Below are 25,064 nucleotides of genomic sequence, written 5' to 3'. Positions count from 1 at the left end.
GTGGATCTGGAGAAGGCGTTCGACCGTGTCCCTTGGGGCACCCTGTGGGGAGTGCTCCGGGAGTACGGGGTCCGGGGTCCTTTGCTAAGGGCTATCCGGTCCCTGTACGACCGCAGCAGGAGCTTGGTTCGCATTGCCGGTAGTAAGTCAAACCTGTTTCCAGTGCACGTTGGCTTCCGCCAGGGCTGCCCTTTGTCACCGGTTCTGTTCATTATTTTTATGGACAGAATTTCTAGGTGCAGCCAGGGTGTAGAAGGGGTCTGGTTTGGGAACCACAGAATCTCGTCTCTGTTGTTTGCGGACGATGTGGTTCTGTTGGCTTCGTCAAATCAAGACCTTCAGCGTGCACTGGGGCGGTTTGCAGCCGAGTGTGAGGCGTCCGGGATGAAAATCAGCACCTCCAAATCCGAGGCCATGGTTCTTGACCGGAAAAAGGTGGTTTGCCCTCTTCAGGTTGGTGGAGTGTCCTTGCCTCAAGTGGAGGAGTTTAAGTATCTCGGGGTCTTGTTCACGAGTGAGAGAAGGATGGAGCGTGAGATCGATAGACGGATCGGTGCAGCATCTGCAGTGATGCGGTCGCTGTATCGGACCGTCGTGGTGAAGAGAGGGCTGAGTAGGGGGGCAAAGCTCTCGATTTACCGATCGATCTACGTTCCGATCCTCACCTATGGTCATGAGATTTGGCTCATGACCGAAAGAATGAGATCGCGAGTACAAGCGGCAGAGATGAGTTTCCTCCGCAGGGTGGCTGGGCGCTTCCTTGGAGATGGGGTAAGGAGCTCGGTCACTCGGGAGGAGCTCGGAGTCGAGCCGCTGCTCCTCCACGTCGAAAGAAGTCAGTTGAGTTGGCTCGGGCATCTTTTCCGGATGCCATCTGGACGCCTTGCTGGAGAGGTGTTCCGGGCGCGTCCCATTGGGAGGAGGCCCCGGGGAAGACCCCGGACACGCTGGAGGGACTACATCTCTCGGCTGGCTTGGAAACGCCTTGGGGTTCCCCCGGAGGAGCTGGGGGAGGTGTGTGTGGATCGGGAGGTCTGGCCGGCTTTGCTTGAGCTGCTGCCCCCGCGACCGACTCCGGATAAAGCGGAAGAAAATGGATGGATGGATGGATAGCAAATACTTAGTCTAAATTTATGTGCTATTGTGATTGTAAATCGTTATAATAAATAATAGATTTTATGGCAGAAGTTTTTTGATGGCCAGGCAGGAACATTAACCAACTTTTTTATTTATGTAAAAATGTAAAATACTTTCTCCATTCGTTCATATACAAAGACTCATCACAAAATATCAGTGAAAATTTATCTACATGCAACAGATTAGCAGTAAGTAGTTGCAGATCTATGCACCTTTGCTCTTATGACAACATTACTTATATAGATAGATAGATACTTTAATGATCTAAAAGGAAATTTAAACACCCCGTAGCTCAAGACACATACAGTTGTGCTCAAAAGTTTACATACCCTGGCAGATTTTTTTAATTTTATTTATTTATTTATTTTTTGGGGCCATTTTTCAGAGAATCTGAACAATAACACAAAAACTTTTTTAAACTCACGGTTAGTGGTTGGGTGAAGCCATTTATTGTCAAACAACTGTTTACTCTTTTGAAATCATAATGACAACACAAACTACCCAAATGAACCTGATCAAAAGTTTACATACCCCTGTGCTTAATACTGTGTATTGCCCCCTTTAACATCAATGACAGCTTGGAGTCTTTTGTGGTAGTTGTGTATGAGGCTCTCTGATGGTAAAGCTGCCACTGAATATGTTTTGGACTTTATTTACATCAATTACAAAGAAATACAAACAATATGGCACTCTATGGTAAATCTGCATGGAGTAGACAGTTCTCAAAAACTGAAGTAGAAGAGTGAGGAAAGCCACCAAGACACCCAGACAACTCAGAAGAAGTTATAGGCTTACGTGGCTGTGATTAGAGAAATTATGCACAGTGCAAGCTTTGCATTTTGTATCACCAGTTGTCCATCTTTATTATTCATTCAAACCTTTATTTAACCAGGAAAAGCTCATTGAGATTGAAAATCTCTTTTCCAAGAGAGTCCTGGCCAAGACAGGCAGCAAAAGAGACAAACAGGATAAAACATACATTGATACTCATGAAACATGTTAAAAATAACCATCATGTGATAATCTGTCCAAGCATCTACAGACCGATGTTTCAGCCTCCAAGTCTTGTAGTAGTGCTTTAAAAGTGTTTAAAGAGACCAGCTCCTGAAGTTTCAGGTCATTTTGTAAGTTGTTCCAGGTGAAGGGCGCGGCGAATTTAAAAGCCCTCTTTCCCCGTTCTGTTCTGACCTTAGTGGTATGAAGTGGTATAGAGGAGGATTTTCTTAAACAGAACACCTGAAAGTTTAGCTACAAATTGCCAGAAGGTACATCTGAGATGCAAGCCTGGATTTGATCTGTTTGGTGAAAGAAAATCCTTCTCTGCTCTTCTCCACTATGAAGCTAAGAGTAGTGATGCAAATTGCAAAGCTTGCACTGTGCACAATTTCTCCAATCACAGCCACATAAGCCCATAACTTTTCCTGAGTTGTCTTGGTGGCTTTCCTCACGCTTCTCCTTCTTGCACAGTCACTCAGTTTTTGTTAACTGTCTACTCCATGCAGATTTACCATAAAGTGCCATACTGTTTGCATTTCTTCGTAATTAATGTAAATAAAGTCCAAAACATATTCAGTGGCAGCTTTGCCATCAGAGAGTCGTCCACAGCTACCACAAAAGACTGCAAGCTGTCATTCATGTTAAAGGGGGCAACACACGGTATTAAGAAAAGGAGTATGTAAACTTTTGATCAGGGTCATTTGGGTAGTTTGTGTTGTCATTATGATTTCAAAAGAGTAAGCACAGTTCTTTGACAATAAATGGCTTCACCCAACCACTAACCATGAATGAAACAAAGTTTTTGTGTTATCATTCATATTCTCTGAAAAATGGCCACAAAAAACCCCCCCTAAACTTTTGCCAGGGTATGTAAACGTTTGAGCACAACTGTACTTATACAGTACATTCAACACACACAAAGACGAGGAAAAAGCACAAACACCTTAAGAATGGACATTCATGGTGAGGGTGCATTCCCCATTCAGTCACTGTAAGTGCACCAGTACGGGAGCAATGCATAGGGTGGGTCAACATGTCCATACTATAGGTCTATAAGAATGATTCTTAAAAAACACTGTAAGTAAGTATCTCCAATGCATTAAAAATTCTAATAAATAAATAAATAAATATTAAAAATCTCAAAACCCATAATCCATGTTTCCCCGCCCCTTGAGGGAAAAGTTAAAAAGCTACCGATGCTAAGGATTCTAGCTGCTGACAAATCCAGGAGTAAAATACTTATATGAATGTAAGCTTTCAGGGTTTGTTTGGTATGTGTAGAAGAACTGTTGACCAGGTAATTAGAAATGTTTGGCTACTCCAGTTACTTAGACTTGGCTGTATGCGGCTCGAACAGACCAGCCACTGCAAACCTGAAATTCTCCACTTCTCCCAATGCAGATCTTTGTGCGTTGCGTTGAACCAGTCTACTTGGCCAGAGAGCACTGGCGGTTGACTAGAGTTCTTCTCAATCATCATTTTCATTGTTACAACAGATGTATGAACTGAACTGTGCAGCACTCAATGTTTTCACCCCAGTCGACAGTGTTTTGTCGCATTGCAGCAAACTGTCTGTAGAGCAACGAGCTCGTATGTGAATCATCTATTGAGCCGTATTAGTGATGTTGAGCAGTTTATTAGCGATGTGTACACACTAAAACTGTAAGTCTTCTCCCACACCTGAACTGGAATTTATAAAGGAAGAATGAGAGAAGATGCATACCTCGTGTATAATTCAGATCATGCGTGTACAAGTTTTTCAGAGCAAGTCGAACCTGATAAACTAAAGTAGAAATCATAACGTGAGACAGAATTTAAAGTAAAATGCATTGCATTTCTTCTTATTACAATATTATTACCGTCAACTGCAATATCAATTCTTGACTGTTTGCTAAATTTGATCAGTCTTCTTATTAATATTATTGATTTTTTTAACTTGTTTTGTGGATTATGGGTGCTACAAGTAGTGGGAGCTGTGCATGAGGTTATCACGTCTGTAACTTTTCCCATTCAGTCATTTCCCTTTTGATAGTGATTCCAGAATTGAGACCAACAAATGAAACAAATTTGTCTCTGATGGCTTTATCACTGAAACTCAGCTTATTTTGCTTTATTCATTGCTGTGTTGTTCTCCATGTGCTGTGTGAAGGCACTGCTCTGAGTGTACCTATAGCCGTTCATGGCTAAAGATGGGAGTGGACAGCAGCCTTATGCACATGGGTACAATTTCATAATGATTGAGCTTTACAAAGGCAAGTCATACTTGTGCACAGATTTATAACTCTAGCAAAAAGAATACGAATGTGTACACATTGCTTTCATCATGATTCGAAACACTTCTACATAAATAAGACCTCATAGTGTAAGTGGGGCTGGAACATAGGTTAACTGAAACAGATGCCATGTTCCACCAACTGGTCGCATTTTTTAAACCTCCTTTTAAACAGAACTCCATAACTGAGCAGAATTTCATCTCCTGAGGAGACTGAGCGGAGAACGCCCATGGGAAGGGCAAACTCTTCATGAGGCTGCTGTAAAATGGTGGAAAAGCAGGACCAAAGACTAAACCGACAACACGATGAAGTCAGTGAGTTGCAGCCTTGATGCAAGCAAGTAATATGTAATCAAACTATTAAGTTATTTTGAGATTTATCTGTTGCGGTAGTTTTGCTGTCCTCAAAATTGGGGTGTTTGGACTAAAAATTGCAATGTTCTGTGTTGGTTTGCACATCTAGAAACCTTCATTTCAACATCTTTTCATCTCAAACCCAAATGACTTCAAAGCAAAAAAAAAAAAATTGACTTTGCAATAAATGCAGCTACATTCGGCAGCTTTAAATGTAAAATGCACAGACACATTCCACCATTTCCCCCTGCTTTCTAATCTGGGTCACATACTTTGTGGGAGATTGGGTTGTACCATTCCTCTCGGGTTTGCAGGGATTTGATGAACATCTGGCCCCAGCCTTAATCTGAATATGTGAATAACAGAAAGATGTGTAAACACGCCTTTGTGTTTAACATTTTGAATATTTTCCTTGCACAAGCTAAACATTCGAATACAGAGTCTGCATTTTTTTCTTTGTCTGTTTATTCCTCCCCCGTGCTGTGCTGTTTGAGGTATTCATCTTGCGAGCACAAGTATCACACCCTCGCTCCTTGTTACATTCATTTATGATGTACATACACACTAAATTAAACATTACGTACGTGGATCTGTTATTCTGTTCTATCCCCTGCTTGTTCTCACATACACACACAGACGTGCACCCTCCCACCATGTTTTTTTGTTTCCTCTCTTCCAGTGTTGCCATAGGCATTGGTTTCTATGGCAACAGTGAGGCTAATGATGGGATGTATCAGTTGACCTCATCTCTTCTCACAGCCAATTATACGCTGGCTTCCATCGATCTGCTGGTGAGTGCTGCGCTCTGCAAGCAAAATGTCATACAGGATAGCCACTCTGCTTCACGCTGTTTGTGTTTGCATGTCTGGAAGCGAGACAGACGCAGACAGTCTGATCAGGCTCCCATGTGGTCTGCTGATCGATTTAAAAAAAAAAAAAACAGATGCAAACTTTTGTGTTATGTTGAGTCCCCTGCATTCAGATAGTTTGCGTGTCACGCTGCTCTGTGAAAGATGATGGGAAAATGATATGCACTTGAGGCCATTAATTTACATAATTGTCAAACACTGTCTCCTCCAACTCTACACAATACAGAACAAAACTCACATTAAGCCATTTACAATATTGCAGCTACATTCGGCAGCTTTAAGTGCGAAATGCACAGGCTCATTCCTTCAATCCCCTCATCAGGAGAGCTGGGTCTGTCATGGGGGTTGAGCTGGCGTCTGTGGTAGAGGTGTCAGAGAGGAGGATGCTGAGGAAGCTGCTCAGCATGCTGGACAACACCTCCCACCCCCTGCATGCCACACTGGGCACAGAGCACCTTTAGTCGTACACTGAGACCACAGAGGTGCACCGCAGAACGCCACAGGAGGTCTTTCCTACTTGTGGTAATCAGACTGTATAATTCCTCCCCCCCCTTCTGCAGGATGAATACATAACAAACAGATTTATTCAGTTATTTAGAATAAATTGGTTGTACATATTGTAAAAAAAAACAAAAACTTTGTTCACTGTTTGCTGTTTACCGTTTCTGTACTCTGGCGAAATAATTTCCTTTGGGATAAATAAAGTTGATCTTATATCTATTTTATTAACATATAAAATTTTAAACGTAATTGTTAAAACAGAAATTTATTTTTCACTACGTCAAAATTTCAGTGATTCAAAGGTTCATATACATCAAAATGAAAGAATGTTTTGACCGTATGGAACATTCTTGAAGATTTCAGAAATTTATGTAACTTTTTTGGAAGTTTCTGATTGGCTAATTGACATAATTAGGAGTTAAGTGGATGCAACAGTTGCTTTATTTAAAGCAGGGGTTTTCAAAGTGTGGGAGAGTGAGCCCCCCCTCAGAGAACAACCCCCACCGACGCACATACGCACAGTTGCAACATTTTCGTGTGTTTCCTTTTATTCTTTTACATGTTAAACACATTTTTAATATATTTATGTGTTTTTAAGTAACTGTCTATGCATTTACACATTTTACAGACTTTGTGGGTGATTCTTAGACTACGGGCACTTATTATGTCCTTTGATCATATTGTATGAAAAACAGAAAAAAGGGGAAATTTCACACTTTTATAGTTATCTTTACAATGAAAGTGTGTTAAGAAATTTGTTGTAGTAGTCTATGATGACTTTTTCACCTTTTTTCAGCATCATTATATGCAAATATTGCCGTTTTGTGCTTGTCCCACACCCAGACTTTTGATCTTCAATGATAAAAATGAATGGTAAAGAAACGTTTTTTCTAACGTTTTAAAATATCTCTGAATAAAATATCAGTAAAATAATCAAAACATAATTGGGGTATTCAATGTCATACAACTGTTGTGATTTTTTTAAACAAAATGTAGTTGTCCCACACTATTGCCGTAATTTCCACCACAACACTGTAATGTCCCTAAACAGTTTGTATGAAAGATTGTTTGGGTAGTTTCTATGGAGATAAACAGTGACATCAGAGCACATGTATATAGCGCCAAATCACAACAAACAGTTGCCCCAAGGCGCTTTATATTGTAAGTCAATGGTGTGGTGGAAATTACATTTACAAGGCCAATAGTGCCCGTAGTTAAAGAATCACCCTTGTAAACATTTTAAATATATTTTTAAAGAACTGTCTGTTCTTTCACACATTCTACACCCTTTTCAGACATTTTAAACGTGTTTTTAAAAAAACTTTTTGTTCTTCTGTTTTTAACTTTTGTCATATTTTAAACTTTTTAACATTTAAACATTTGTTTGTTTTTAAACGTCTTTGAAATAACTAACACATTTTAACGTAAATAATATTAATTAAACTTTTATACATATTTAGTCTCTCATTTAGTCTCACCTTTTGTTTAGTGCGAGCAATGAGTCTGGGTCTCTGACGCACACAGGCAGCTGATGCAGCGATGCACTGTGGATAGGAGCAAACGAGACTGTCCTCTCATTTCTTCTTTTTTTGGATGCCCCAAACTCTGTCTTCTCACTGGTACGCACTAAAAATGTATCCATTTTGCACCTGGAATGTTAGCTAACAATGTTTTCTTTATCCTTTTTTCACTTTCTTCTTTTTTTGGTTAACAGTGTTTAGAGTTTTTTTTTTTGTTTGGAAACCATTGTTTTAGAAGAATGTTCTCTGGTCAGATAAGAAAAAAAGCAAGCCAGAATAATCAGCACTATGTAGGGAGGAAACTGTGAAGCTCTTAATTCAGAGAACCCCTTCCCAACCGTGTGTCCGAGTAAAGGCCCACACAAGCATGCCTTTGCTTCACAACAAATCATGACCTGTGTCGTGCTGGAGCGTAAACTCATCTTTAACGGGTGCAGACAGGACGCCAGAGGGGCGCTGTTGCATGTTGTTGTGCACAGAGAATTTTGAAATGTTCAGAAAATCTTTCACACACAAATGTCGTGCTATGTGGCATGATCTAATCTCCAACACGATGTGCAGCTCGTCAAGTGGAGTCAACAAGAAGTAAACAGCGAGTGGTGACCTCAGCGGATCGCATCAGAGCACAGCTCGTCTGAAGGATTATAACAAGAAGTTAAATCTGTTATAAACATACTTTAACAGCTACACACAAGAAGGAAAGAACACACAACTGTTTTACCAAGCCATGACAATGTAAACAAGACAAATAATTACCTTTTTAGACGACTCAAAATGCTTTCTGCGCACGAACAACTCCGGTTGCAGCCTCCTCTGGGATTCAGGAATTGATTAGAGCTGTTTTCAACAGCCACTTTGCAGAAAAAAAAAGATTAATCTGCCACAAAATAATTGTTTTATATACACAACGTCCAGCGCACAGCGCGTGGCAGCCGGTAGAACAAAGAACGGCATCCAGTTGTGAACACAGCGGGTGGGATCATCACGACCATGTTCGTGCTATTGCGTGAGTCTCAGGCATGCTCGCGTCAGTGCACCTTAAGGGATTCTGCAAACACGGCTGACATAAACAAGTTCTGCCAGGAGGAATGGGACAAAATTCCAGTACAAAAATAAGTTTGTAAAAGGCTGTTCTCATCACGTGATTCAACTGAGGCAATTAAAAGGCAAATACAAAGTATGTAAACTTTTGACCAAACTTTTGTCTGATGCAGCAAAGAAATTTAAAGTAAATGATCTCTTAATCATAGTTTTAAGTTTAAAAACTCATGGAGATGAAGTAGGCATTCCACTTTGCTTGTGGTAACATCAAATATTTGGAGATGGGAAAGCTGACCATTTTAAATCAAGTGCAGGTATTTGAAAGCCTGATCGGCACTTGAACTGCACAAACTACTATGAGGCTCATGCATTAGCAGACCCAACCACATCATCAATCATCCATTTCTGCGATAAACCCACTCTAAGAAAACCACGTTTTGTTTTTTTTTTGAAGTGCCATCTTCTTTATTGGTTTCCATCCCACTTACTCCACTCTCTGACTTCCTCCCCAGATTTCAGACACAGTTACTGGTCTGCAGCTCTCTATCTCCAGCCCACTCACCACAATGGAGGAGCTCTTTACTGGCAGTAAACCCTTCCTGGTGTCAACGCGGAACTGCCGAAGGTTATCGGCGAACGTCATCAACCTTCTCTCATCTATCTCCGTGGCCCGACCCAGTGTTGAGGCGGGGCTGGGGAATGATAGCAATACTAGTGGGGAATCAATCATCCCTCTGACCCCAGTGCCGCCCTCAGTGGCTCCTACTGTGGTGCCGATTAGCAGTTTGATGCCCAGCCCCTTCTCACCCGGCTTGGTAGCAACTGCTCTGATGGTCAATGAGGACTACAGGTGAGAGAGGACTCCAGCAGCAGGTAGACGGTCTGTTCAACTTTGTCTCCTGTCAGTTGGTACAAGTCATCTTGAAATAGAAAGGCAGCAATAGAATGGGAACAAATAGTTGGATGACAGACAACCAATCATCAACTTAATTTGATCTTCAATTATTTATTTGTCAAATGTACTGAATCAGAGAAATATATACATTTCTGGTTATTTCACTGCAAGTATTTTGTAAATCTCAATCAAATGGTCACAAATCCACACAGGTCTATGGGAAGGATCCCCCCAAACAATCAAAATAGACTTCTCTGTCTTTGTCTTTTGCAACCATGGCTACTTGATGTGGGGCTTGTGGGACACGTTTGGTCTGCTATGGAAATTGGTAAATTCTCTGCAATTGAAAAGTTTCTGTTAGACAGTAGTGAATTTTTATTTTGAAGTTTAATTGTATTAGTTTATTTAATTTTCAAACCTTAGGTGTGGTAACAGCCAAGGCCACTAGCATGTCTCACAAAGCACCAAAAACATATCTGGGATGAAAACGCTAGTCTATGTACTACTACTATTATTATTATTATTTATTAATAATGTCAGGTCAGTGTCAGCATTGGTCCTCACACTGGTTACACTGGAACCCAGTACAACCTGCTGTGTGGATGATTGGTTGATGTCTAATCCAGCTCGCACACGAGCACTTGCACTGGTGAGGAGGGTGGCATGACAGGATGAAAAACGAGACCTGTCAAAGGGAGGATGAACTCCTTGGGAGTCAACAACCATCATGCTTTTACGTTTTCTATTTATTTATTTATGTTTTCATGCATTTTCTTTTATCTAATTTGTTGCCATGTATTTTGTGTGTGTACCCTGGGCCTCGTTCTACATCTGGTCCTCCAGTCTGCAGTTAATCCTTTTTGGGGGTTGGCTGCAAGATTGGCGGTTCCGCTGCCATAAAAGCACATAGCACAGCTCCAAGACGAAAAAAGAAAGATTCTCGTTTCCGCTCTCCGTAGGAGTAACTCTGCCACTGCCTTCCACTGGGCGGTAGTGCACATTAAGAAGGGGATGGGGGAAAGCCTTTTGGAGCTTTATCTCCTGATAAGTAGAAACCACAGGAGAGCACAAAGGGTCTTGTCTTTGGAGGATGGTGTCTGGTGCATTGCTGAGGGGTCGTCCGCTGTTTGGCAGCACCCAGTTCCAAACCTGAGACAGCTCATGCAGATGAGCTCCAGGAAACACAGGCAGATTTGTGACTTTGTAAAGGAAGGAGTGTGGATTTGTGAACGAGTAAGATGTGACTAAGGGGGTGGGTGGGGGTCTCTCCAGAAAACTTTAAATTTTTAGGTGCCATTTTCTGCATTTTGGCACACATTTTTACCACAAAATACAACCACATTTTTAGCCACAGACATTTCAAATGTTCTGCGTTATTTGTCATCATAACATCATAATATCACATTCAACACTGTACAATAAAAGTTCAAATTAATTTATAAAACAGTTATAAAGTATCTTTTCTACTTTATAACTGTTTTATAAATTAATTTGAACTTTTATTGTACAGTGTTGAATGTGATATTGTGATGTTATGATGACAAATAACGCAGAACATTTGAAATGTCTGTGGCTAAAAATGTGAACATCCTTGCTACACTTTGCTAAATCATGCTCTGGTAAAAAGATGTATCTAGCTGAGTCAATTGTTGCTGAATAGAGGGTTCATTTGGTCCATGGGGGGGTGCCCCCTCTTGCTTCCCCTCTGGATCTGCCCCTGACTCTGGTATTACTGCATGTAAACACTATGCATATTTATTTTCCATTTCTCTATTTTTATGCCAGAACACTACAAGATATGAATTTCACCTCAGTACTCGATTGTTTTCCTGTGTGCATGACATGAAAGGATTTAACCTTTGACCTTGGGGCATGTGGTCATTGTAGATGGCTGTCATACGTGTTGCTGCTGCTGCTTGACCTCATTGTGTGTCTGTTTATCCTGCTGGGACTCGCCAAGCAGGCCCGATGGCTCCTCATCCTGTGAGTACACGCACATCTTCGCTCATGCACGTTCAGACATAAACCACGCTGTGCACGACTGGTGACATGCATGTGGCGTTTCCCCCCCATAGGATGACTCTGCTGGCTTGGCTGGCTCTGTTCCTGAGCTGGGGTTCTCTGGGCTTGGAGACGGCCACTGTCGTGGTGAGTGCATGCAGCAAATTTTAGAGGCAACGTGCAGGTTTAGAGGGAAGGTGCAGGAACGGGAACTGAATGGGATTGTCACGGCAGGGATTGTCTCTGAGGGAAGAGAGCTTTCGGAGGCTGAGGCCGGAAAGCTGGCCAAAGTTCTTGCTCTCTCTCGCTGTCTCTCTGTGATTTCTGCACTTGTGCTAAACTGTGAAAAGACCTGCCTCCTAGGGAATGCTGAAGTCATGGCAGACGACCAAAAAGGCAGGAAAATGGGGCAGAGATTAAAGATTCAATGAGAGTGTGCATGAGTGCGTTCAACGTGTTTTCATGTGTGCTTCATGTAAGCGCGTTCACCAGCATGTGGGCGTTTGGCTTCGAGGAGGAGAGATAGAAGATGAACAGAAGTGCCTTCAGAGAGAGAGAGAGAGAGAGAGAGAGAGAGAGCCTCCAGGGGCCTCAGAATGTGTGTACACGTCTGAGTGAGAGTGTAATCCTGTGAGAGTAAAAATTCGCTAACATGCTGCTGAACAATGTTCAGCTAAAAGTCCGGCGGTGCTTTCAACACCACTCGCACAGGGCTGCCAGTGGGCCGCGTTCGACGGGACACAGTCCAGCCGTGTTTGGAATTACTGTGATATTTGTGTGGAACAAATTAGTGTTTTATTGCACCACACAGAGGACTGTCATTATTTAAGTTTGTCCTGTCATGTTTTTGGGGGACAGATGTGGGAAGGGTCGTGCTGTTTTTCAGTCTTGACTGGACTGTGTAAGCGGGTTAAAGGGAGGCTGTTTTTCTACGCTGCTGCTTTGAGTCTCAGTGTCATGTGGAGCTGGCAGGAGATGTCCCAGCACAGAGCCGCTCTGTCCCTGACTACTGACAGGGAAACAATGGGGCCAGCTGTGTGCCGGCCCACTTGACCCAGTCCTGGGCCATCCTGTTTCCCATCAGTCCCAGGGTCTCTGTGTGTGGTTCTCACTCCCTCTTCTGGTGGGGGTGAACTCAGGCTGAGCGTGTTTGTGGCTGCACCATAGAAACATGCATTTCAGGGTCCCATTTCCAAAAAGCATCTTAACCCTCTGGTATCCAGGGTATAATTGGCCCTTTTTGACTACTTTTGGTTTTACCTTCATAATTTACCTTAAAAACAACAACAGAAAAAACTGTTTACTTTGCCTTGGTTGGTGTCATTGTTTTCAGCACAACCTCACCCATGTGACTTTACAGTTTTTCTCTCATTCTGACATACTGTATTAACATAATGAATCTAAATTCACACAGAAACATAAAATTCAAACAGAAAAAAGTTGTTTTTTGTTTTTACTGTGAAAACTACGAATGAATGAATGAATGAATGAAAACTGTTTATTTCGAACATTTGATACAACAACAATTACAAGATAGATCAGTAAAGACAACAACAAAAAAGTTCCTACTGTGTACCCAACATGTCCGAAAAGGGGTAGGGTGAAGCATCAGCTTATTTATCCCTACCCCTTCTTCCCCACAACCAGTAATACCCTTTGCCACATATACACATAGATTCCTACACACCTAAACCGATATCAATATATATATATATACATATATATACACATACACATACATATATACATACACACATCAACATACATACACATATACATACACATATATACACATATACATATATACACATATATATACACAAACATAAATATACACCTACACATACCTACTTACATACAAAATACTATATATTTACAAGCCGAAGCAAAAAACAAAAACACCCTAACCCTCATTACCCTTCCTCCTCCCTATACCCAGAAAAAAACATATTTTTGTACCTCTGTTTGAACTGGTTCATGCTTGGACATTGCTTGAGCCCCACTCCCAATCTGTTCCACATCCTCACCCCACAGACAGAAATACAGAAACCTTTTAATGTTGTTCGTGCCCACTGATGCTTTAAATTAAATTTCCCCCTCAGACTGTAATCCCCTGATCTGTTAAAAAACATATTTTTAATATTTGCTGGAAGTAAATTGTTTATTGCTTTATACACAATTTGTACTGTTTGAAAATGAACCAAGTCTGTGAATTTTAAGAATTTGGATTGTAAAAATAGTGGATTTGTATGATCTCTATAGCCAGTATTATGAATAATTCTTATAGCTCTTTTCTGCATTACTGATAGTGATTGTGTTGTACCTTTATAAGTATTACCCCATACCTCTGCACAGTACTGTAAATATGGTAAAACCAGTGAGCAGTAAAGAATGCGGAGTGAGTTGTGGTCCAGAATATGTTTCGCTTTGTTTAGAACTGAAATGCTTCTTGACAGTTTACTTTGTGTATGTTTTATATGAGTCTTCCAGTTTATCTTATCATCTATTATCACCCCCAGAAACTTATTTTCATGTACCCTTTCAATATCTACCCCCTCGACTTGTAACTGAACCTGTATGTCTGTATTACAATAGCCAAATAACATGTATTTTGTTTTACTTAAGTTTAATGATAATTTGTTTCTGTCAAACCATATTTTCAATTTTCCCATTTCTATACTGATCCTCCTCAGTAACTCCTGCAAATCCCCCCCTGAACAAAAAATGCTTGTGTCATCTGCAAATAATACTAATTTTAATATTTTGGAAACATTGACAATATCATTTATATAAATTAGAAACAGTTTTGGACCCAATACTGCCCCTGTGGGACGCCACAAGCATTGTCCAAGCATGATGATGTATATTCCTCCAACTTCACAAACTGTTTTCTGTTACTTAAGTAGCTTCTCACCCAGTGCAACACCAACCCCCTAATCCCATACTGTTCAAGTTTATTGATTAATATGTCATGATTAATTGTATCAAAAGCCTTTTTAAGGTCTATAAATATTCCAACTGAATGTAATTTGTGGTCTATGGTCTATTGTAATCTCCTCAACTGATTCTATTAATGCAAGTGATGTTGAACTATGTGCTCTGAATCCATATTGACTATCAGTAAGTAATTTATGTTTATTTATGAATTTGTCTAATCTATTATTGAATAACTTTTCTAATAATTTGGAAAATTGTGGAAGCAAAGAAACAGGTCTATAATTTGTGAAGTGGTGTCTATCCCCAGTCTTATACAGCGGCACAACCTTAGCTATTTTCATTTGATTGGGAAATTTACCGGTTTGAAATGATAAGTTACAGATGTATGTTAATGGTTCTACAATCCATTCAATGACCTGTTTTACCACCACCATATCAATTTCATTTAAATCGGTAGATGTTTTATATTTACAATTATTCACAATGTCTATAATTTCATTTCCATCCACTGCTGTGAGGAACATTGAACAGGGATTTCTTTCTATGAGATTATTATCCCAATCCTCAGGTTGGGAATCGGGAATTTTTTCTGCCAAGCTTGGTCCAATATTTACAAAAAAATTATTAAAACCGTTGACTACCTCATCCTTATTTTCCTTCTTGACATTATTATCAATGAAATACTGAGGGTAACTCTGTTTTTTATTACCATTTTTGATAATGCTATTTAATATATCCCATATTCCTTTAATATTGTTTTTGTTATTATATAATATGTTACTATAATATTCCTTCCTACATACCCGTATAATATTAGTTAATCTATTTTTGTATTTCTTATATCTATTTTCTGCCTCTTTAGTCTTTAGTTTTATGAATTCTCTATACAGTGTATTTTTCTTATTACATGCATTTCGTAACCCTTTCGTCATCCATGGTCGAGCTTGGATTTTTTGTTTTCTGTAGTCTTGTTTAATTGGACAATTTTTATCATATAATGATGTAAATATTTGTAAAAAAGTTTCATATGCACTATCAACATCACTTTCACTGTATACCTTTTCCCAGTTTTGCTCCTGTAAATCCTTCTTTAGTGTGTTCATGTTTTCCTCTGTCCGCATTCGCCTGTATTTTATTTTCTCCTCTGGCTGATTCCGCCGATGGTTTCTATTATAAACGATGAAAACTGGTAGATGATCACTAATGTCATTGATTAATAATCCACTCACAGTGTTATTCTCAATATCATTGCTAAATATATTATCAATTAAGGTGGCGCACTATGGGATGTAATTCTGCTTGGCCTGGTGATTTTTGGATATAAACTCATACTGTACATTATACTGATAAATTCATCTGTTATTTTATGCTTATTTGGATTGAGCAGATCAATATTTAAGTCACCACAAATGAACACAGTTTTTTGATTAGTTTTTGAGAACATTTTTCCCATACAGTCAGTGAATGTTTCAATACAAGATCCTGGTGCTCTATATATACAGCTGACTAATACATTTTTGCTTTTTTCTTCACATATTTCAATAGTTATACATTCTAATAAGTTATCAATCACAGTTGTCATATTGTCTACTATTTTATAATCCATGTTCTTATCCACATACACAGCCACTCCTCCTCCACTCTTATTTTTTCTGTTTACACAATTAAATTCATATCCATCCAGTTCAAAATCCATTCCTTTATCTTCATTGATCCATGTTTCTGATATAGCAATTATGTTAAATATTTTTTTAAACTGACTTAAATATTCTTTAATGTTGTTAAAGTTTGCATATAGACTTCTGCTGTTGAAATGGATTATTGATAATTTGTTATCCGTTTTAATGATCCGATTAAACTGTTCATCTGTATAATAGCAACAACTGTCATTGATATTTGAGAAGAAATTATTGTCCGGGTCTATATCGTGCTCCAAGTCCAGTACATTGTGGTCTGTGTATTTAAATGTTCTCAGTTCTACTTTTCCATGATCAGCAATCCTTTGAGTTATATCCTTCTTGTCTCCAGATGTAGATGAATAGGTAGTAGATGAATAGGTTCCTCTGGTCTGTGTCATGGTGTTGTGATGTGTTTGTGTCCTCATACCTTATTGGTCATATTTGTCCAGATCCTCGCTTTAAGAAACACTATTGTTCATATTTGTCCAGCTCCTCGATGTTCCTTATTGCCATGACTTTTGCTTGTTCTGGTAATCCGTTCAGTTTGATGAATATTTTACAGTTTGAAGTCCATGTGTGCTGGATTTTTCCCTGTTTCTTTAAGAAGCGTGCTTTCCTGGCGATGTCGGCATTCCGTTTGGTGAGATGTTCATTGATGAATACGTTTGTCCCTTTCAGTTTTCTTCCTTGTTTTAACAGTGCTGTTTTGTGTTTTCTGTTGATAAATCTCATGATGACGGTTCGTTTATCACCGTCATTTCTCTGGGGCAGAGGGTGGCACGCTTCAATGTTATTTAAATCCATTTCTATACCTTTAGATAGGAGGAAATCAGCAACCTGTTTTTCCACAGAGCTGACCTCCTGTTCACTGGGCTCCCCTCCGCTCTCATCTGTTACCGCCCGTGCGTAGGACCGTGGTTTGATGTGAAGACCTGTGATGATGACGTCGTTGATTCTGGTGTACTGCTCCAATTCAGCCACTCTATTTTCCAGCTGCACCAGATGCCGGTCTTTCTCGGCATTCTGGAGCCGTAATGCCTTCACCTCCTCCACCAGATCCATAATTGATTTCTGTTGCTGCTTCACAACAGAAATCTCCTCTGATAGAAAGTCCAGAGATTTTTTAATATCGTCACCTTCCTCCGCTGTCAGAACCTTCTTAGGCCCCATGGTCGGCTTATGAGCAGCTTGTCGATCGCCGATGTTAACAGCCTGCGTTGTTTGTCACCGGGATGGATCTGCACTGCGCTGGTGCCGCGCGGCCTCGGTGTTTCAAAATTTCAAAAACATATGCACAAATGTAGCAAACAACAAAGTTATATACAACTATTTACAATAAAATGCATGAAATGCTTCAGGCATTTTTTTGTACAACTATTTACAAAAAATAAGATGCTATTGGACACATGCCTCACCCACAGTAGTGTCCTCCTCCTGTTGTCCACCTGGAGGCAGTGTTGGTACTTTTGTCTGCCTTCTGTGAGGTTTTGACCAGAATGTCCTCAGCGACCACCCCACATGGATTGGTGATCAACCCACATGGGATTGGTGATTTTTGATTAGCTTAGGTCATGCGTTTTTCCAACGATAAAGGGGAAATTGTGTATTTTTTCCTCTGCTTCTCCTGCAGTGAAATGGAGCTCAACCCGGAAATGAGAGTCCCGTTTGTGAGTTCCGTTTTTGCTGCACAGCAAAAATGACCATAATACTCAGGAAAAAATAGCAGAAATTATTAATCAGAATTCAAGTTATACGAGACCTATTTAAATCTCGTTTGAAGTTCGCACTTTCAACACATTCAAATGGAAACTTAGGATCTGGTGGTTTCGATGGGACGACCACTTAATTTGGTCATGTGACTTTTGAGACGCGTCATACGACTCCAGAGGGTTAAGGTTACCAAGATTTTACAATACAATGTGACTAAAGTTATGAGGCCTAGATCCTGGTCTAAATTCCAGGTTTTCTTACTGGTTTGTAGCATTGTAGCAGTGGTGAGCACAGTTAAGCGAACAGCTAATTAGGGAGACCAACGTTTTTGTTCGTGGATTAGCTTTTCAACTAACTGAAAACCATTAGTGGACAATTTGCTTCCAATATGAGTATATTTAGTTCTGCTCAATTTAAGTTAGTTAACATTTTCTTTAAAAACGTTTATCCGTCATAAATATTTGCAAACCCTAAAATCATATGTTTGTTCCTGTAAGCAAAATTCATACATTATGCAAAGGAAACCAGCATGACCTCAAGGAGATGGAGAATCAAGGGGACAAGACAGAAAATGCATTAATTAGTAAAATTATTTTTATATATTTTTTTGTTATTCATTTAATACTTTCTGTACTATGAATGAACTGTATGTTAAATGGAAATTACTGTTTAATTTCATTTGTTCATTTAATTATTTTTGTACATCTCGATTATCGTCTCATCTTGGCATGCTAAACCTTCTCAAAGTGTCTGCAGGTAAAGAAGCTGTATCCCAAAACATGATTTCTACCGATACAGTATGGCAGGTATAAAACTATAGAGAGATGAAAAAAATATGTATATACACGGGTGGAAGAATTTCAAGTACAGTATATCAGGGTTAGGTTTAGGTTAATGAATCAGCCGTATCTGTAGAAACCCAAGGAAAAGTGACCGTGATTGGCTGAGTAAGGGTTGCCTGTGCCATCAGCCAACCAGAATCTTCTATGTATCTGTAGCCACTGCTTATCCTTTTTGAGAATTCCCATGTTTACACTTCAACATATTCAAATTTCATTTCTTTAGGTCTGTTATTCTGGGTTTTAGAATCATAAAAGCTACACCAAAGATAAATTCATATAAAAAAAGTTAGTGCTACCTTCAGCTAAATGTTTAATCAATTTATTGACTTATCGTTAAAACAACTGGCCTTTAAGTTATTGGATTAACAGGTATCAAAGCTAACTTTTAGGTGTGCCCACCACTGCATTCTAGGCATAAACGTACACATAAAGTAGAGATGGTGTGCCAGTGAAATAATACATAAACTGCGCTGCAGTCTTTTACAGAGCAAGAAGCCTCCAGGTTATGCACCAGTGGGATGCACAAACCAACATACTGTACATAAAGTTATGAAGAGCCACCAAATAGTTCAGACCATAACATATCATTCCTTTGATGACTCAGTATTGCTTTCTCATAAATAATGCTTGTATTTTGTTGTGCATTGACCTGATGGAAGTGTTGACTTTCAGCTTGTATTCAGACGTTTAAGGAAAATATTCTATGAACCTTTCACAGTTGCTCTGCTTTGTGTCCATCTGATTCTGTCAGCTCTCAGAAGCTAAGGAGGGTAGGCCCCGATTAGTACTTGGATGGGAGACCACTTAGGAAGACCATGGTGTGTGTGTGTGTGTGTGTGTGTGTGTGTGTGTGTGTGTGTGTGTGTGTGTGTGTGTGTGTGTGTGTGTGTGTGTGTGTGTGTGTGTGTGTGTGTGTGTGTGTGTGTGTGTGTGTTTCTCTGGGAAAGAATTGTATCAGGAAGAGCATCCGGTGTAAAACTTGTGCCAAATCCCAAATGTGCAGATGTACTGGCTCTGCTGTGGCGACCCTGAATAATACAGGGGGCCGCCAAATGACAAGCAACATTATATTAACCCTTAAAGTATTACAGCCGTTTTTCTTTTTACAGTCCCTCCATTTTCAGAGGACAAAAGTCAGTGGACAATAAACAATAACAAATAAAAGGATTAGCGTCCATACTTGGATGAAAATCTGTAGCAGTCAATGACTGCCTGAAGCCTGGAACCCACTGACATCTCAAAATGCAGAGTTTCCTCGCTTGAGATGCTTTGCCCGACCTTTACTGCAGCCTCCTTCAGTTGCTGCTGGTTTGTGGGTCTTTCTGCCTTCAGTTAAATGAAAAGCTTTTGAAGAGTTTTCCATTTCTCTGTCTTGAGAGGTTCTTGGGTTGTTTTGGAAATACCTTTGGGTCATTAACCATCTGCACTCTGAAGCTCCATCCTACCAGTTTGAATTTCAATTTTCAATTTCTTTTCATTTATATAGCGCCAAATCACAACAAAGCTGCCTCAAGGTGCTTCACACAAGTAAGATCTAACTTTACCAACCCCTAGTGCAAGAACACAGGTGACAGTGGTAAGGAAAAACTCCCTCTGATGATTTGAGGAAGAAACCTCAAGCAGACCAGACTCAAAGGGGGTGACACTCTGCTTGGGCCATGCTACTAACACAATTGATAATACACACTTCAGAGAGAAAAAAAAACAGAATCAGGTGGCAGAAAGACAATAAATATGATATAATTTGTCAGCATTAAGCAACAACAACATTAAGCTCAGTTTCAGCATTTGGCTGAAACTGAGCGGATAGTACTGGATGATACACTTCATAATTCATTATACTCCTTCAGCGGTAACGTTATCAGTAAACGTTTGCTTGTCAGTCAGTTGTCCATTTAACTTTTACCTTTTAAGACATTTCCAAGAACATGGTAAATAATAATAAAAAATGTTTTTCTTCAATAAACTTAAAAAAATTGCAGCATCCTGGGTCCAAACAGAAAATTGTATTTTAATAGCAGGTATCATGGTGACCACAGTAGGACATGGCGCAGTGCTGAAGACTTACAGTTTTCAGATTGTAGCATTTTGTGGTTACACAACTGCATGCTGCCAAATTGTGGTTTTGATTGAAATCTAATTGTGCCACCCTGGAGGTAAGTCGGTCAGTGTGCCAGCTAAATTTTCTGATCACTTTCTCCTGCCTTCCTTTTTTTCTCCTCCACTTATCTCTCTGACCATCTTCCTCCTGCCATCTTTTTCTTTGGTGCCCCTCTGCCAGGCTCTCAGTGACTTCTGCTCAGATCCAAACATGTTTGTCCTGAACTCCACTCAGTTCAGTGCTGGGACCAGTTCAGGTACTGCATTACTTTTTCTCCGTATGAAGCTACATAGTGTGAAAGTTCTAGCGGCTGCTGATTTTTTTTCCATTTGTGTCATGCATTTAATTTGCCCCCAGCTGTGCTTAAGTCAGCACAATGTAACATAATAACAAAGGTAAGCATCCCCACACCTGTTCTTTTGTGCATTGATCTGTTGTGCTCTGACGTTTTGTCCCCTATTCAGATGTGCTGGACTACTACTTGACCTGCAGCAGGCACATGAACAGTCCCTTCCAGCAGGTAATGTGGTCCGTCATGTTATATGACATTGCACACAAACCTACTGGAGCACATGCACAAACATTAAAGGGGTCATATTGTACAAATTTGTTTGTTTGATTTTTTTACATTTTGGTTTTGATAGTAAGTCCCTTCGGCTGCTCCCTTGTTTTGCACTCTGAGTCACCACAGCAAATCCAAGGTGGATCTGCATGTTGAATTGGCACAAGTTTTACACTGGATGCCGTTCCTGATGCATCTCCACAGTACATGGAGAAATGTGGTAGGGGTGGGATTCGAACAGGGAACCTTCCGCACTGAAACCAAGTGGATTAACCACTTGTCCACCACCCCTACTACATTTTGGTATTGATATTGAAAATAAAATATTTTTAATATACGAGGTCTATTAGAAAAGTATCCAACCTTATTATTTTTTTCAAAAACCATATGGATTTGAATCACGTGTGATTGCGTCAGACAAGCTTGAACCCTTGTGCGCATGCGTGAGTTTTTCCACGCCTGTCGATTGCGTCATTCGCCTGTGAGCAGGCTTTGAGTGAGGAGTGGTCCACCCCCTCGGCGGATTTTCATTGTCAGGAAATGGCGGAATGATTTGGGCTTTTTTTCCATCAGAATTTTTTCAGAAACTGTTAGAGACTGGCAGCTGGAAACCATTAGAAAAATTTATCTGGCTTTTGGTGAAAATTTTACAGGCTTCACAGAGAATAAGGACTGTTACTACAGCTTTAAGGACACTCGAGTGATTATCCAAGAAATTGTGGATGTGCCTGGACATGCCAGAACATGTCCCGTGAGGCTTCATCACGGCATTGCTTTGCGCCATGCGGCACTGCCGCGACGCGTGGAATTCCTCCGCACGTCTGTCTCAATGTGCCGAAAAAGTGCTGATGTCCACGTCTTTTCACAATTCCTGTGCTAGTCAGACGACGTCCCGGATAAAACACAGTGTCCAGTTTGGAAATGAACAGCACATTCCACTGTTACAGGAGTTTTTGTCATAGAAAGAGGAGCGGAGGCTTCGTGCGTCGCGGCGGTGCCGCATGGCGCACAGCAGCGCCGTGATGAAGTCTCATGGGACATGTTCTGGCATGTCCAGGCACATCCACAATTTCTCGGATAATCACTCGATGGAAAAACCACCGACAGCTGTCTGAACGCCATCTCAAAGCCGTCCTGTGAGACCAAAACGGAGGTGTTGCTTTGTCTCGCTCCATCAGCAAATCGGTCATGACGCGCGAAGCCTCCGCTCGGCTTTCCATGACAAAATCTCTTGTTAAAAGTGAAATCTGCCGGAAAATGGTTGTTGTCCAGCTCTTGTGATAACCAGAGAAATGGCACACGACGGTCCGGCTCCACAGAGCCATCCGTTTAGAAATGATCCGGTGGTTTGTGGCTCTCAATGGTGGCACGGAGCACGGCGCGCCGAGCGTCCTTAAAGCTGTAGTAACAGTCCTTATTCTCTGTGAAGCCCGTAAAATTTTCACCGAAAGCCAGATAATTTTTTCTAATGGTTTCCAGCTGCCAGTCTCTAACAGTTTCTGAAAAAATTCTGATGGAGAAAAAAGCCCAGATCATTCCGCCATTTCCTGACAATGAAAATCCGCCAAGGGGGTGGACCACTCCTCACTCAAAGCCTGCTCACAGGCGAATGACGCAACCGACAGGCGTGGAAAAACTCACGCATGCGCATGAGGGTTCAAGCTTGTCTGACGCAATCACACGTGATTCAAATCCATATGGTTTTTGAAAAAAATAATAAGGTCGGATACTTTTCTATTAGACCTCGTATTTAATTTGTAATAAATGGCTTTTGAACACTGCTGTAGGCCACAGCATGGGGCATGATAATTTAGTGGTTTGAGTACTGGTTTTCTCTGCAGATGGTTATTGGTTGAAGCCTTGGCCTGGACTGGCTCACCCAGCAGTAAAAAGGGTACCTATCTGCTTTCATTTTAGGACATATTAGGCAACGAGGAAAGGAACAGTGGCCACTCCTCATCAGGTCAGATCCCCAAAGTTTAGGAATAAATAAGTATGGGCCTTAAAGGACCTGGCTAGGCCACAAAGGCTCAAACTATGTTTATTTATGTTTCAAATTTACTAGTTAAATGATAAAATTTAAATGGTTGGTTGTTTGGTTGGTCAGATGGCAGAGGGTGGCCACATTGGCGATTGTCAGTCTGACCACCAGTTTGTGTATAGAGTGTTTTTGGCTACTAGGTGATCTGTATTCTCTTAGTTGAAATGTGTCTAATATGACTCCTTTACATTGGGGGATACACTCATACTGTATTTAATTTCAGCTATCGAGCTCAATAAAACTCTTCATTCTTGTGACTTTAGCTGCTGACCCAGTCGCAGAGGGCGCTGTCCAACATTCACACACACCTCTCCAGTCTGGACAGAAATGCTCTCACGCAGTTCCCCAAAGCTGAGGTACATCTCTTATCTCTAATAGTGGTGTAAATGTTTCTGTCACATAGCAACCTACTTTAGTGACTTCCTCAAATGCTTCTACACTTTTCTTGACATTGCAGAAATCACTCAGGAAGGTTCAGCAGATACTCAACTCTACAGAGGGCAACTTTCATCAACTGGTGGCTTTGTTGAACTGCAGAGGTCTGAATAAGGTGACCAGGAGATGTGTGTGTGACCAAAAACAAGTCCTTACCAAGCTGTGGCGAGCTTCCTGCCATTGATTGGTCTGACTCTGTCTGTGACTCTTTCTTTCAGGACTACATTGACTCGTTGAAAGGGCTGTGCTATGACGGGATGGAGGGATTGCTTTACCTCTTCCTGTACTCTTTCCTCTCTGCTCTGGCCTTCACCGCTATCCTCTGCTCTCTGCCAGGAGCCTGGAGGAGCTTCCCCGGGTGAGAGGCGGCGGTGTCTGTGTGCATCACATACAAGCACAGTAGATTAGCTGAGAGTGTAGGAATAGTGCATTGACATAATCACTGTTATTTTGCATTTTAAAATGTTTAGGAGAACATTTGGATGTGTTTAAACCTGTGCCAGTGAGGTTATCACCTGGATCTGTCAATTGGTGTGGTCCTTAATTCACTAATTAACCCATTTTAATAGATTTTAAAGTGAAAGTTGGATTAAAATGGGAAAGTTGGGATAAAATTCATTGCATTTTGGCTGGATCTACATAAAATTTCAAACTTCTTTTTTAATTAATGTCAGTACAACTTATCAAAGTTTAAAAGATTGGACCTATTCTATAACACATTGCAATGACTTTTATGCTGCGTTTACAAATAATGATGGCAAGTCACGAATGCCACGAATTATACATTATTGGCCGCTGATCACGAATGTGATGATTCGGGGCAGAGGCATCAGGTGTCCTCAGGAACTGCTGCAACCTGTTACGACGCGTTATGATTAATGGCATGTGTTGCTGGAGAATTATCAGGAACCATTACACATGGTCAAGAAAAATCGCACGTAACAGCGCATTGTTACATTCTGTCATGTTGTGAATGAGGCAAATTGTCTCCACACACACCCCCATATTCATCCTACCATCAGTTGCTGAACAATTCAGATCACTCCAGTTTGCTCCTCAAAATCCACAGCAGAAGAACTTTGTGACTGCATGGCACAGAAAGCAGGAGGAGACTAAGAGAGCCAGATGTGTGGCTTCACGCGGCTCTGGTCTCACTCGTTTTCCCAAACAT

At 40.6% G+C, this 25,064-nt stretch overlaps 1 protein-coding gene across 3 annotated transcripts in view; it reads left to right on the top strand.

The window, feature by feature from the left end:
• ttyh1 (tweety family member 1) overlaps positions 1 to 25,064 on the top strand; it is a 71,017-nt gene that overhangs the window by 31,601 nt on the left and 14,352 nt on the right. For all 3 annotated transcript variants that reach the window (XM_034174636.1, XM_034174635.1, XM_034174634.1), the window contains 9 exons: positions 5,439 to 5,550; positions 9,203 to 9,540; positions 11,473 to 11,568; positions 11,661 to 11,733; positions 21,036 to 21,111; positions 21,320 to 21,375; positions 23,722 to 23,814; positions 23,916 to 24,008; positions 24,112 to 24,251. In XM_034174636.1, the coding sequence (XP_034030527.1) occupies positions 5,439 to 5,550; positions 9,203 to 9,540; positions 11,473 to 11,568; positions 11,661 to 11,733; positions 21,036 to 21,111; positions 21,320 to 21,375; positions 23,722 to 23,814; positions 23,916 to 24,008; positions 24,112 to 24,251 (1,077 nt within the window). The remainder of the gene's footprint in view (positions 1 to 5,438; positions 5,551 to 9,202; positions 9,541 to 11,472; positions 11,569 to 11,660; positions 11,734 to 21,035; positions 21,112 to 21,319; positions 21,376 to 23,721; positions 23,815 to 23,915; positions 24,009 to 24,111; positions 24,252 to 25,064) is intronic.

The sequence above is a fragment of the Thalassophryne amazonica genome, chromosome 7 (assembly GCF_902500255.1).
Source record: "Thalassophryne amazonica chromosome 7, fThaAma1.1, whole genome shotgun sequence".
NCBI lineage: Eukaryota > Metazoa > Chordata > Actinopteri > Batrachoidiformes > Batrachoididae > Thalassophryne > Thalassophryne amazonica.
Note: the sequence above shows the minus strand (reverse complement) of the source record. Positions and strands in the feature narration are given on the sequence as shown.